General features: G+C 39.6%; 1 protein-coding gene across 1 annotated transcript; it reads right to left on the minus strand.

The window, feature by feature from the left end:
- Positions 1 to 1,829: 1,829 nt before the first annotated feature.
- Positions 1,830 to 14,234, minus strand: LOC131881005 (aryl hydrocarbon receptor-like). The gene is made up of 9 exons (XM_059227751.1): positions 13,821 to 14,234; positions 5,765 to 5,961; positions 5,277 to 5,377; positions 5,087 to 5,176; positions 4,748 to 4,957; positions 3,290 to 3,477; positions 3,119 to 3,225; positions 2,904 to 3,045; positions 1,830 to 2,813 (listed from the first exon to the last, which is right to left on the minus strand). Exons 1-9 carry the CDS (start codon positions 13,886 to 13,888, stop codon positions 2,009 to 2,011), a joined length of 1,908 nt encoding a protein of 635 aa, XP_059083734.1. The 5' UTR covers positions 13,889 to 14,234; the 3' UTR covers positions 1,830 to 2,008.
- Positions 14,235 to 15,317: the final 1,083 nt, after the last annotated feature.

Consider the following 15,317-nt stretch of genomic DNA (forward strand, 5'->3'; position numbering starts at 1 on the left):
GTAATTTCGTTATTATAATTTCGTTACTAATGCCCTGCATACAAGATGGTTTTGTTTTTCAACATTCCAATAGTTTTAATTTAGCAGTGGAATAAGAAATGAAGCTTAGTCCAGGTATCATCAAACTTGCAGAGCAAGTAGCACTGCCAATACGTCAATGTTTGTCGGGAAATGAGAAAACTTCTTCTCATTTTCTTTCACTTTTTTCTTAATTTCTCAACCTGTTTTCGTTATTTTGATCACATAAGAATGACAACCATTGCAGAATTGCGTTGACAAGCAAAGAACAAATTGTCAATGGTCGAGCTTGTTCACAAGCCCACTGTCTTTTTGCTGCCATTTTTATTTTTGTGGCTTAAAAGCTACGAATTTTGTAACCGATACAAAAAATGTCATTCAATGTAAGAACTGTGAAGTCTGAATGCATTAAAACAAGGCATAATAAATATTGTCAAGATCAATAATAAAATACTTGGTCTACCAACGACTTTGTATTAGCTAGAGACCCTGGTCACTAGTATTAGCCGGTCCAAGAGAGCCCTTGATTGTAAGATTGGTCAGGGATTTGGATTTTGGACAAAAGCTGATCCAAATGAGTTTGATGGAGAGGCCAGGGCGATTTGTTGTGAAGGGTCGCCTTAAGTCAGAAGGTGGAAAGTTGATGGATTTTAGGGTGGAGTTAAGGAGTTAGGTTTGCCGGTAAGCAAAGTAGGCCCTCATATTTTTCCAATGGGAAATTCCATTGTCCGATAACAGATTGATCCTTTGTCTGCGCGTGGAGTTAGCGTCTAAATGATTTGTTTCAAAAGGTCAAGGAGGAGAATCTAACCGGGATCTCTCTCCAAATAAGAAATTGACCCAAACGTTCTACCACATTTCCTCCCTTGACGCATTATCGTCCGACTGCAAGATTTGAACCGCACAAATTTGTTCCCTTAGCCCAAAGCCAAGATATGCAAAACAAAAGTATGAAGTATGTTTATATGGTACCACTGTAATGAGTAATTTTCCATGATTTTTTAAACCTGTAGAGCTTTGGCATGAAAGAAGACACGAAATAGTCTACTTATGCATTAGACCTTTCCTGTTGAGGAAGGAAAATTCCTTTTGACGTAAATTTTGATCAGGTTAATCATTACATCTTGAACAAATACATGATAAGGTCAACAAAACTATTTTTCCAGGAAAGTGGTCGGATAAATTACGATGCCCTACGACTTTGTGACTTAATTTCACTTCTGATCCCTCTTGATTAATCGACATCAGATAAGCCTTCCAAATTAGAACAATGAATGTGTTGACAACCTCAAATATCTAGAAATGCTTCTAATGTGTTGACAACCTCAAATATCTAGAAATGCTTCTAGCATAAGTTCATTTTTTGTCTCTAAGTCTCCGAGTATTTTTCGAAAATTCAATACTGATGATTGGGGTTGACCTTTCCTCATTCATTTATTGGAATGATCAAGCTCGAACATTTAGGATAAGAAGACCAATAATCCTCCTAAATGATGGCATTTTATAAATAGCCTCTCTCGGGAAAGAGAAAATATTTCGATCGATCGGGTGACGAAAGTCAGAAAGCGAGAGCGTTCGACCGACTATCTCTGTCACTCGACTCAAAGTAACTTCCACGAAAGATACATCCATACAGGGATGAAATACGAATGAAGTGGCACTTGCGTCAACTCCCAAAGTGCGTAAGAAGGAGGACGAGGACGTACGTATGTATGCATCAAGTGATCTGGAAGAGTAAGCACGAATAGCTTATTGTTTTACATGCGTTTTTCTCTTTCATTGGCACTATTTCGAAATAATTCCCTGAACAGTTTCTAAAACGGATGGTGTATTCAGATTTAGTAATTGACATCGATAACACATCTAAAAAAGCCTCTGACTAGATAATCCACTGACTATGATTGGCATGAGATCGATTTCCTTCATCTTCAAGGCTTCACGTGGAACTCTCCATTTGTAACCATTCATTTGAACTTCAATCGCAGAAATGTTAAGGGTCTTTGGGAAACTCAGGGTAGGGTTCACATTTGACACCTTTGGCCAATTTCTCCATTTCTCTCTTTGAAGCGTCAGCGTTCTTTGATCGGGATCGTCCTTCGCCATCCATTTTATCATCACTACCTTGCGAGTGTTCGTCATAGGTGTATTTGCATTCACCTCCACTCAATCCGACCGGAGAAGGTTCGGTGACTCCAGAATGAGCTTTTTCATCGAAATATCTGAGGTGATTGGTCGACACATCGTACGGAAGGGCGCCCAAGGGTCTGGCAGCCGGTACTGGATTATTGTGGTCGGCCGCAGCTGCAGCTGTAAAGTAGCTGTTTCCAAGGTATTGGGCAGCATGGGCCGTGGCGGCATATTCGGGGTAATACGTGGTCAAAGATCGATAACTGGCCAAATATTCCGGGGAGAAATATCGATTGTCTACGGAGGAGTAGATGGATTGATATGGCGAAGAGAGGTTTTGTTGCATGTACAAGGATCCTTCCGGCGGATAATTGGAGTTGCCCGATGTTTGCGAGTACATGGTCGCGTAAGCTAAGGTGCTCGTGTCGTAAGCCAAATCACTGTTAGTAGACTTTCGTTTGGATTTGCAAGAGGACAAGAAGTCTCTGAGATGGGTTTTGTAACGTTTGTTGGATTTGGTGGTGGTGGGAGTGGCTCCATTAGTGGTTCCAGTTGATTGGTTTGAAGTTTCATGATCACTCAAGTAGGAACTGGTTAAGCCCACATCGAGATATGTCACCTTGAAATCCATGGTCCGTTTTCCCAAGAGGTCTCGGCCTTCTTCCTCCCTGTAACGAAGCAACAATCAAAATAATTCATTTATCATCTTCATTCATTCATTCAGCTATCTAGGTGATTTAATGTGTTGTTCGACTCACATCAAGGGTCTGTGGGTAGAGATGATAAAATCTGGCTTGGAATTCTTGTACACCAATCTGGACGAGGTTTGAAGCCATTGCCATTTCAAGTCTTTGGTTAAGATTCGGTAGGCTATCATGCCACTGGCACCAGTTTTTAGAACTGAAATAAGAAATTGGATGGTGTTTGATATCAAGGACATTTACTTTGCATTGGTAGACAGTTTTTGACTTACGTTCTTGATGGGCACTGGCTACATAAGCCAAATCGTCGTAATGAACCAAGTCATAACCACCCACATCAAATACTTCTCGGTCTTCATATCCTAGCAATTCCTTACCCCTTGGAAATAAGAATTTGTGAATTAGATATCGATTTTGTCTGTTGCTCAAGATTAGAAACTTACTTTGAATCGAGAGACACATAAGTAAAATCTAATTTGTGTTTTGATTTGAACATGACTTCCTTCTGGGGAATTTCTAACAAGGACGGAGGCCCAAAAGGTGTGCAAAGACAGAATAATGCCAAAGGAGGATCCTCGGATTTTTTGTTTTGTCCGTGGAGGACTTTGATACGTCCACGAATATCCAGCCTCTGAAATCGAAAATTCAAGATTGAGTGAATTTGATGTACGATAAGTTGCGCCATTAATTAGTCTACGGACTTTTAGAAATATGGCCTGCTTCCCGGCAAATCGGCCTGCTCTTGGTCATAGCCACTCTGAGCCACTTTTCGAATTAAAGTAATAAAATAAGAAACGTAGATCTATTCAATAAACGGTAGGTCAACTGACCAAGAGCAGGCCGAAAATTCAAATTTTATGTAGTGTTTACTACATAACTTTGAACATGTCTCCTGAGTTCCCTTAGCATAGATTTGGGCTCAAATTTGGCTGAGTTTATCTATTCAACAAGACCTTGTGGTCGTATGAAGTGCTCATTTGGAATAAGATTAGCAGTTTAGGAGATAAGATATTTTTGCTTCCGTTTGCAGTCCATTTCTCTAGATGTCCGTGATTAGTCGTTTCCCTTTCAAAACGTTTAAGTAAAATTCGGTGCTAGTTATTGATATTACATTAGTCCCAGAACTTCTCCCTCTCTTTTGACAAACTCAATTAATTTTTTGATTTGAATTTAGTAACTCTTTATGAGATTCAGGAGGTTAATATTCATCAGAAAGCTCTATCTTATGTATGACGTTATCCTCTTGATCAGTGATGTGTTCAACACGGATCCCAGTCCTGTGTACAGGTGTTTGGGAGAGAGAGTTTCGTAAATCCTTCGCCAAGTTTTCTTCCCGACTATACGCTTTTTTTTCTCGGAACTGTGGATCCGTGGAATGCTCTCCCTTGGCACTTGTCCTTTCCATGTCTCCTTCCTCGTACCGGAAGTTAAAAATTTATTTTTTCGTGGAGATTATTCCATGTTTTTCCACGAAACACGCAACAACTCCTTTTTATATTAGCCCTACTTTCATTATTTGGACCTATTTCTTCATTTGCAGTGCTACAAATACTCTTCTAATTAAACCTATCAATTGTACCCCGCATTTTGTGCCTGGCTTCGCACAGCAATGAACACATTTTAACCCGAGTCATATTTTGGCCCAGAAATGAAGAAGGTTATTCTGACGTTGTTCTTAATAAGATATTCACTTGCCGCTCAATTTCTGTTGATCGTTATTCGGGGAAATATACTTTTCACATATTACAAATTGTATTTATACCGAGGAAACGTGGAGTCAGCCGAAAGCAAAGATTTTGCTAGTCGAATCAATATTTTTCAAAAGCACGAAAACCAAATGTCAACCTGTGCAGATCAACCGTGAACCACAATTCAAAATGTCAGAGTTATAAAAATCTCACCAGAAATCCTGATGTATTATCTAAGAGACATCTGAAGCGTACGGTGAAGGATCGTTCCAGAACTGCCGGACTATCGGACTGAATGACATCTTGCACACTAAGATTGGAATCCTCGTTGGGAAGGTACGTGTTCCAGGTCAGCTGCTTTTGGAGCTCCTCTCGGTCCTCCGAATGGACCAACTCATAGACAGATTGGTGGATCACATCCGACTAGATCATTAGGATGGGAGAAGGTTATTTGCTTTTATTGAGCCTTAAATTCCCCCAATTGGCTTCCATTTTCACGGACCGACCCCCAATTCCAGAGGAAGTCTGTCATTAGACAATGAAATTACCCACCTGATGGAAACCTAAATAGGTCTCAATTGAATGTGTTGCGAAGAACAGCTCGCCGTTGCAGTCCAGGATCATGAGAAAACCATTGAGAGCCTACAAGGTACGCATGTGAGCGAGAAAATCATGCGTTAGAATATGCTTGAGGGGATTTCAGAAACAGTTCATGTAGGGCAACTTTAGAATTTAGGGTTACCTGAAGGAAGATGTCTCCGTCCAGCAGCTGATTGTCATAGGTCAGGAAATCTCTTTTGTACTGATTCTCCAGGAGCTCATCTTTTTCCCTGTGCATTGCCACTAGAAAAGAGCGACAAGAGATGGAAAAGGGGTCTTTTTTCTAGTTCATGACTTCAACCAACGTAGATTAGATCTCAATGGACTGTTTGTTGTTCCACACAGTACATAATGGACCTCGGACCATGTGTGTATGTGTGTGGAGAGAGGAGAGCCCCTCTTGTTAGCACCCTAGTCGGCTTTTATTGCCTCTGTCATGATCTACGGCATAATTACGTTAGTGCACTATGTATCCCGTGTGCTCTAGTGTTTCGTCTCGTCTCGCGATCTCTTTGGCTGAAATGCGGCGAGTGTGCCGTCCCATTGTACGGACAATGGACACTGAGGGTGACTGAGTGTACCGTTGCTCCTGTTGTCCCTGAGTGAATTAGCTATGCACTGGGTTCATACCTTGGAAGAAGGTTTTGGTTCGCAGAAATGCCACAGCCAGCCGTAGGATAGACAATCGATCCAACTTGGAGAGAATGTTTGACTCGAACGGAAGTAATGAGGCCAAATGATCAAGTTCCCCATTGAGTCGTTCGCGGTGACGTTTCGAAGGATTGCTTTTCGTCTGAGAGCCATTATCTTTGGCCGAGGGTCGCAAACTGAAATAGAAACCAACATATTTAGTAGATATGTAGGTAGCATCATCCTCGTGGAATGATTAGACAAAGGTACATACACCCAGCTACTACAAAAACAACGCAGAGATCACGTTTGATTTCCGGCTCTGATATGACGAGCTGTCACAGCATAATGGATGGAATCTGTCAGTCAAGCTTGTGACCGCATGAGTCTCTTTCATCCCCGGCTAATTTGCTACCTACGTCCCTCAGAAGGGGATTTGTTTCATTCACCTTTTGCCTCGCGTTATTGATTCTTAATGGGATCATACCAGCATGCACATCATTAGCCCATGTGCTTTTGAGACCTGCATGCCATTGGTTTGACTCGAGGAGAGAAATCTAGTAATCTTTTTTCAAATCCAGTTGAGATAATCTTTTAAGCCTCTCCCACTTTTTGAGACATCACTGGGCTCAGATCCTCAAACTTGTGTGGACTTGACGGGTCTTACTACTATTTGAGATAATAACCCCGTCCTAGCGGGCCAAAAATCAATAGTTCATTACCTCGCCTCAATCTTCTCCTGGCCCTTCATCATGTGTGTGAGTGTGTGTGTGTGTGTATATGTTCAGTAAGTAATGCATTCGGAGGTTCGTGTGGTTATACGAATGTGTGCGAAGGAGCGAGGTTCTCTTACCTTTTTTTCCTACCCTCGATCTCCCCTATTCTTTCTACCTGGCCAACATAAATCCCTTGAGAAAAGCCTTCTAACCATTAATTAGTATCGATCTCCAATTCGGCTGGCTCCGGTCCCTTTTCCGAGCTCGAGCACGGCTCACCTATCCCGAATCTAGTCAGCCGAGCTAGCAGTCATACCGTGTGTCGTTTGACACTCGAGCCCGAAAGTGCGTTGGTGATTGAAAAAGACATTTTTTTTCCTTCCGTAACTCCGTAACATTTGCGGCAATTATATGATCCTGAATATGAATTCGGTTTCTCAAATCAAGGCTAGCTTCTGGTTCGACTTTAGCTTAAAATAGTCATGAACCAGTTCGGAAGCCTGAGCCTTTGGCGCGTGAATGTCGGTTCAAGGGTTTGCTACTTCTTCTACTACCACCTCTATTACGAGTACTACTACTCCAGTATATAATAGTGAGGATCTAGTGCTGGCATGGATGGAAGTCTCGGTGGGGTCTGTTAAAGGAGGAGTTGATGCGTAAAAGTCATGCAATCCCATATGGTCGGAGTTGTCAGGAAAGGCATTTTGTGTGGAAGGGAACAAATTTTCCAGTTTCTAAACAAGATTCATGTTGACCATCAAAGCCCGCTTCTCGCTGCAGTCGTTGTAGTCATGGTTCTCAGCTCTCAGTTCCCAGTTCTAACCGATGGGAGAATGAAACGAGTTTGGACGAACGAAACTTTGCGGTTGATGGTCAGGTAGAACTTGATTTTTTTTGTGTTTCAATGCCAATTGAGCCAGACAACCATTGGTCAGACTGAGTTCTAAGTCGACACGCAACGACCGAGATGAGAAATAGACTTGACCATAAGTTATTGAACTCCATGTTATGGAGCGGTTGACCACTCTCCTGACATTTGCCTGCTTTTAATTCAGTTGCTATTTGATTTACAGCCTCGGTTGCGACGAGATCCTGTCGAAATGAACTGGGATTCATCTAACCCGTCCGTTTCTTCTCGAAACAGGGCTAAGGAAACGAAATGAACGGATCCACACGGCCCAATATGGATCAAGTTGAGTATGATAGGAATGAGTTGTATTATATTTCTTCAAGCGTTAAAACGCTACTCTCTTTAAAGGGTGATGCACTTATTTAGGACAAAATATGGGCTGAGTAAATTATAGCGGGGGCATACAAAAGTCGGGATGAAACCTTTAAGATTTTAGGTGTAGTCATAACTAGAAAATATATAGCATTTAGTAATATGACCGACAAAAAATCATTTCTTACCTCTTTTAGTCTCGAAATGGTAATATATGGGTTTTGATCTATCCGAAAATACAGCGCAGTTAATAACGTCAAACATGTACGCAATATTTCAACATGGAGTTGTTATCATTTTGATTTCCTCATATGGCAGCCTTGATAGACGCCATCCATCACAGTTTTAAAAAACATAAATTTTGGCTGTATATTTAGAAGTCTCGTAATGGAGGTTACTTATTTTTTTTGTCTAAACAAGAAACTGGATTTAGCTTGTTTCATTGCGGCGAAAATAAGAGTGGGCCGATAAAGGTTAAACTATGTTTAAGATCCCGTCCCTAATCGATTTCAATTTTGGCATGATTTACCATTCAAGATTGTGCTGGATACGACGAAACAACAAAAAACCAATGATATTGAGAAGTCCACCGGCATTTTCCATCGAATTGAGGCATAATCTGCTCATTCCGAAAATACATACATCATTTTCATCAATTGCTACAATGCCTCATCAATAAATAAAGTACTCAGCTTTTATTTTCCTAACCAACGTTATCCGGAGCTGAAAAGGCTCACTCTTGTCATTATATTCAAATTATATTGCGACCCTTATATCTTTACAAATATCTTGGAATATGCCAGTGGCCAATGTGATATCTTTGTCAATATTAGCTGAGTTGGATTCAAGAGTAAAATTTTGTGTTCATCATGTCCTTTTAATTTTACTTGTTTCAAGAAACAGTGATTCAGTTTGGAAATACTAACTCCATATGGAGGCAACACGTATTGCGACGAAACCATCAAGCTTATACCAATTTTCTCTCTAGCTCTTTTACGTAGCATATTTGAGTTTTTGTTTCTTATTTCAGACAAAAAATCAAAGGGACAGGCAAGGACACACACTTCTACAGGAAATCTGTATAGGGGCCCTTATTTGAAACGTCAGACAGCCCAAACATAATGGGGAAGAGGCACGGTAGATTGTTACAAAAACTACTCGTGACTTGCCAAGAACGTCAATTCTTTTCCCAATTTTTTTGTGTGTGTTTATTGCGACATATTTTAAAGTCATTGAAATTATCACAATTAATTTGCATACTGATGTTATTGGTTAGACAGGATCTCTGAATTGGAGCTTGATGCTGCCGCTTAGGGCGCTTTGTCCTTTAGAGTTGGTTTATTTCATCTGGGTCACTAGTGATACATAAGATTTGGATAAAACTAGCCAAAATCAATTCAAACGCATTATAATTGAATAATAATGAATCGGCCAATTCAGCCCCATATTTGGTAGGGGCTAATTCACAAAGCGCCCTCTGAAGTTCAGAACGTAAAACATGTTTCGTGTTGCATAGGAAGCCTATTGGTGACAAATTTCCTTTCATTTTTCCAGTAAGAATTATCTTATGTGTTTTTAAGCAATGGTGAAGCACAATTTTTTTTTCACTCTCTTGCCTTTTTTCCCTTTTTTGTAACTTCGGGTGCTTGAAACAAATTTCAAACCAGGCGTTTTCTTATCACTTATAAGCCATTATTAAACTAAAGGATGCAGAAAGTAGGCCCAAGCCCCACTTAGCGAGCTTATGGTGGATATTCGACACAATCAAAACTTGATAGAATTAAACACCATGTCTTCTTCTATGAAACAAGTGTGTTTTTCAAAACTCTTCTCCAGGCTCTTTCATAAGGAATTGAAAATACTGGAAGGGAGCACCAAAAGTAATGTTAGAATGTGTTTAATGTAACTATTTTTGAAAAAAAAGTCGGAAGCTGTTATTTCTCGACTGACAATGTTGAGCCCGATATCAAAACGATGCTTCATCTGTGGGGGTCATTAACAGTCTTAAAGTTACATCTACCTTGATTTAGTGAAAAGTAAATTCATTTCGTACTCCTATTGACGAGGATTAATTGGCTAAGGAGATTGTTATTATCGGAGCATTTTGCGGCAAGAATCGATAATAAGTAAAACACTCATTTTCGATTTCCTTTCCATGGTTTTTGAAAAGTTGAAAGAATTACTTTGTTTACTACTCCATCTTAATTTTCATGTGCGATAAAATGAACATCTGCTTTATTTGTCTTCACTTTGGCATAATGTTGGGATATATTTGGGGATTGAAATTTGATATTATGTATTGGAAATACAGCCCCTGTCTTAACACCAAGCTCGAGAACTGAGCATTTTCTTAGTTTTTTAAAAATGTTTTATTGTCATAGAAACTAATTTATAGAAACTGGTTCATGACTTCAACAAAGCAAATTTGAAATCAATGGCATAATGAATAATTAATTTATTCAAGCAATTGGAGATTATGGCGCGTCTACACGTTATCCAGTTTGTCATATATTTTGTCATACAATTTCGGAAATGTAATAATGACATATGACAGAGCGAACTAAATCCAATTTGCGTTTGAATTCATAAAAGACATTTCTAAGTCTTATTGGAATGTAGCGTACAGGGTGTAAAGAAATTAAGGGCCTCCATGGCTGTTTTTCACAACATTTCTCCATGCTCAAAGATTTTTTTGACATTAAACCACAAGCATTCCTTAATAGAAACTGTTAATTACCTAGTGATATATTACAAATGGTCTATCGATATCCTGGAGGCGATGGGTAGCCCTCTGATAAAGTGCCGTCAAAACAATGTCTGAAAATTCAAGTGAGCGCAGTCTGAAGGTCAGAACCAAGGTTAAGGGCATCCTGAAGGCCGGTAAAGACAAGGGAACGTTTGGTGAGCCTTTCAGTGATCATCCTCAAACGATTTGAGAGTGGAGATCATCATGCAAATGCTATAAATCCTTTTAGAACAGACCAGGCTAATGGCCGAAATCTGGATTTTCAGGACTCAATCTTTAGGTGGGCAAACATCAGAAGGTTACCAATCTCCTTTGGAGTGAATTCGGATCATTCGTGGTATGGTGTTAGGTTTTTCAATAATCCCTTTTATTAAAAACTGGAGATTCAATCTGATTAAGTCATTCTTTGAGTTAGGGGGTTGGATTTTCAGAAGCGACAAAGAGCGGCCCTTAATTTCTTTCCACCCTGTATGTTACTGTTATTAGATATGCTTCATCACTTTGAAAATGTAACCCAGGGTACCGAGGCTTTATTTACATTACATTATGTTCGATCAGACCGTATTACGTGAATTCATCTAACTGGCCTACATTTGCAAAATGAATCAACATATTTGTTAATTAAAAAAAAAGATGCTTCATTTTTAGGTGACTCAGATAAAAATTTTGCGATAACGCATGGAACTTAAATTCAGTCCACTTTGTCATGTTCCTTACATTTCAGAAATGATTTGATAAAAATGATGTTGCATAAACAAACGTAACATTACAATCCCAATGGCGGTTGTTAAATATACAAACAAAAAAGAACAAAAAAATTGACGTTTCTGTCCCACGTGCTCTATGTATAGGACACGTTCTTATACACATATTTCAAATACAAGATCATTCCGACATTGGTAAAAAGATACCTCGAAGTCCATATGCTTGTCCTTGTTCCATCTTTGCTCCATTAATTGCGTTTATAAACAAGCTTTAGAAAATCAAAGTATGTAAGGCCGTGGAAGTCAAACGAGCTAGGAACTGTGCCGTCAATAGAAGGGGTTGCGATCATTTAACAAAGCCAAGGATGCTTAAGATACTTTGATTAGCACCTTAGATATTTTCCTAGCCTCGAATAGCTTTTGCTGGGCCTTATTAGCCTTTTATGTGTTCGCTTTCGAATCTTCATTCATAGTACCAACGACTCATATCTTTGGCATTTTGATACTTGAAGAGGAAGATTGAAGAGGTGTTAGCTGCCAACATAGAAAAACTTAAGGTAACTTAGGGCGGTTTTACACTAGGATGGAAAACCGAGATTGAATCGAATCCGGTTTGAGGATTGAAGTAGGGCTAGTGCTGGGGCGAGTTTTTGGTGTATGAGTCTTTTTGTTCGACTTGAGTACAGTGAAAGACTGGAGTCCTATGCTGGACTCAAGTCTTTTCCCGAACTCGCAAACCCAGTGCTAGCCAGCACTACTCCAACTTCAATCCTCAAACCGGATTCAATCTTGGTTTTCCATCCTAGTGTAAAGCCACCCTTAGATTGGAGCATAAGATGTGTTTTGTAATAACTCTAATAAGAACGAATATAGCGTTCATTGGCAATTATGGCGTACGTATAAAGGTATGATAAGAAATATTTACGAGTATATCCGGGGTTCTAAACCTGGAGTCTGTCAGAAGATATGTGGGTGCCAGTAGAGTTCATTATAGGATGTGTGTTTTACAATTTGTATTTGCGTTTTTAAAACAAGTGTTCTATACCAAAAAAGAAAGAGTGAATGTATTATTGATGCTATTTTTAATGTTTGGCAGGATTTGTCGTTAGGGTTTTGAATTCTTCAAGGTACTAAATCACTTCTACTCGGAAAGCAACGTAAGGATGGAAATAACAGGTTGTAATTTTTCATATTTACATTTGTTCATTTGTTGAGATCGGTCTAACATTTTACTTTAGAAATTTAGTCACATCACAAAATGAACTCGACTTAAAATGGGAAGGGATAGATGAAGATACCAGAATTATAAATGGAAATATGGTTCTGCACCTTTTTCATTGGTGATGGACAGCTATACAGTATATCGCGCCTTATTAACACAATTCAGCAAATATTGCATGAATAGGTTGAAAATTACATTCCTCATGGTATTCCTAACACATCTTTGATTATATTTTCTCATTTGTTATTTTCATCAAACGATGGTTATGAAGTTGACGCTTAGACTTTGGGCTTACAAGAGAAAAACAAGTTCTTGGGTGAGACCAAACAAAATAGAACTTGTTTGATATACCAAACTTGTGTACAAAGTTGACTCGAAAGATTTCTACCCTGACAAAACCTGCGCTTTTAGATACTTTACATCTCATTCATTCGACGTTCATTGAAAAGCTTTAGATTTCACTAATTTCAAAAGGCAAGCTTGAACTATCGAAAAGTTCAGTTCTTTTCATTTACTGTTCGTCATACATCAAAGACTTGAATAGTTCAGAGTCTTCAAATCTTGTGTTTTCAGGTTAGGCTAAGTTCGTTCGCTGTTTTCGATGGCAAATAATCACAGGTAGGTGAAACAACCTGGGGCCCTTTTCTACCATTCATGATGACATGTATTGGGAGAGAGAGAGATAGAAACGCGTAGTTAAAACCATGGCATTTCACTTCGGTCGGCGCCGTTTTAAGGGGTCTCCCCGCCGTTCAATTAAAAAAGGTGTGAATGTATCCCCGAGAGCCAAAACAGAAGCCGAACTTAATTGGGGACTTGAAAACAACGATCCCTCTACAAGCCATAAATAGAGTAAAGGCTAATAAAAGCTAATATCCGTCATTAAGGCATAGGAAATTTCCCAGCCAAAAAAATAATTATGTCAAGGCTTCGGATACGTTTGCTTTGCTCGTCAACTCTCAGAACTCATTTTTTTTACAAATCACCATCACTGTCCCTAATATTATGCTGTAGCTGCCAGGTATCTTTATCTCTCCTCCGGAGTGAACACTATTTACATAAATGAACGTATTGAGATAGACCATGAGAATGAGGTTAAAGAGTTGAGAAGAAGAGCCCGGCATCTCTCTTTTGAAGTCCTCGTCAAGGATGGATGTGGTCATCGAAATTGTGATCGATTGGATCCACTCAATGTGTTGAAAAGTGCCACCAGCAACAGGATTTGAGTTTACCATAATTGCTCCTAGTGAGTCGTGAACCCCTTGAAAACACAAGATCATCGACGTTTTGCGGGTGGTTTTCTCGCTCATACTTGATACCTAACCAGTAACTCTTGAAATTTGTAAGAACGAATGGCCTTTGGAACTGTTCCTTTTCAAGCGACTAATGACTGGTTTGTCAAATTGACAAATAAGAATATTAATGATAGTGGATTTATTGTCTTACCTTTTATTTGATCGTCTCCGTCTTTTGGTGGCATACACTGTGCTTAATGGATTTGGATTCATATTCATTTCCTTCACGGCTATACTTAACAACTTAAGGTAGACTCTCCTCGTTGTTCCCGCTGCTGTTCTTCCTTCTGTCAAGAGTCCATTTTCCAAAGCCCCGCACACACACTGTACTTTTTCTCCCTGTCTCTCTCTGTCTCTCTCTCTTTCTCTCTTTTCCTCTTTCTCTCTCTCTCTCTGTGTTGAACTTCTTGCTTGTTCGATGCGATGATCCGGCCAGAGACTCCATTTAGACTCCTCCCTCTTGGAGTTTCCAGCCAATGACGAACAGAAGGACCGCCCTCGAGCCTGCCTCTCATTTGTTCAAACAAAGGGACTCATTTCCTCAGCCAAGCGCTCTTCCATGTAGTCTTCTTGTGTTGTTATGGATAGGGCAAATCAAGTCGAGCCATATCAAGAGGCCTGTTTCGACAAAATGAGAGGGATCCTCGTCATGATTCACGTTGAGGGACAGGACCTAGAATTACGGGAAAAACCGTTGAGACACAGGAACAAGAAGACACACACACACACATACAAGGCAAAAAAGTGAAGGGAATCATCAACGTCAACGTCAAAACTGGACATTTTGCTTCAGCGGAACTCGGATGGTTGAGTTGGTGAAGCAGCACTTGGCGGAACTTTTATTTGGTCAACTTAGTCTTAAGCGAACAAATTAGTTGTTAGCTCTGGGTTCTGCCCAATGGTGCATTCACAAACGCCCAAAAGCAGGAGGTATACTTCATAAATAAATGGATTTCCGTTTATGCTTAACGATACGGAATGACCTTAACTTAGGGCAGCCACAAAGACTTTGAGAAAGAGAGCTTTTCAAGAAAGATATCGATTACTCGTCTGGCAATTTCAAAGTGATGGTCAAACACTAATTCTAATTTACATGCCAACATGAGAAAGTGGACGTTCATTAACAGAATAATTTGACATACTGAAGGTCAAAGGTGTTGCTTGACTCCGTCCGGGTCCCCACCAACATAATCATCTAGATTCATTTAGTGACGTTGAAATAGTGAATGTGGTGCAGCTCTTGGTGAGGATTTCCATTAGGGCACACGTTTATTGTTTCACCTGTTCTTATCTTTGACAAAAGAAAGAAACACATACGATCTATCGCTTCTGCAATCATAATAAATCAACCATACTATCATACATTTATTCGCTATCCATTAATTACATTTATGTCATTCCACTTGCAGGGCTGCTTTACGTATGACGTGAAAATGCCTGACATAACTTTTTTTTCTTTTTCAATGTATTCATGGCTCCAATCTTGAACTATATTTCAGCCTAATGATTGATGAGGAATAACAGGCGAAGCAAAGTCTAGGGCCGATATCAAGGTGCTAAAGAACCTTCAAATCCCTTGAGGCCTCGTCAAAGACAAATATGAGTCTAGCTGCAAGACGACCATTCATTTAGTGACGTTAAAATGATG

Source organism: Tigriopus californicus, chromosome 5, assembly GCF_007210705.1.
Source record: "Tigriopus californicus strain San Diego chromosome 5, Tcal_SD_v2.1, whole genome shotgun sequence".
NCBI classification, from domain to species: domain Eukaryota; kingdom Metazoa; phylum Arthropoda; class Copepoda; order Harpacticoida; family Harpacticidae; genus Tigriopus; species Tigriopus californicus.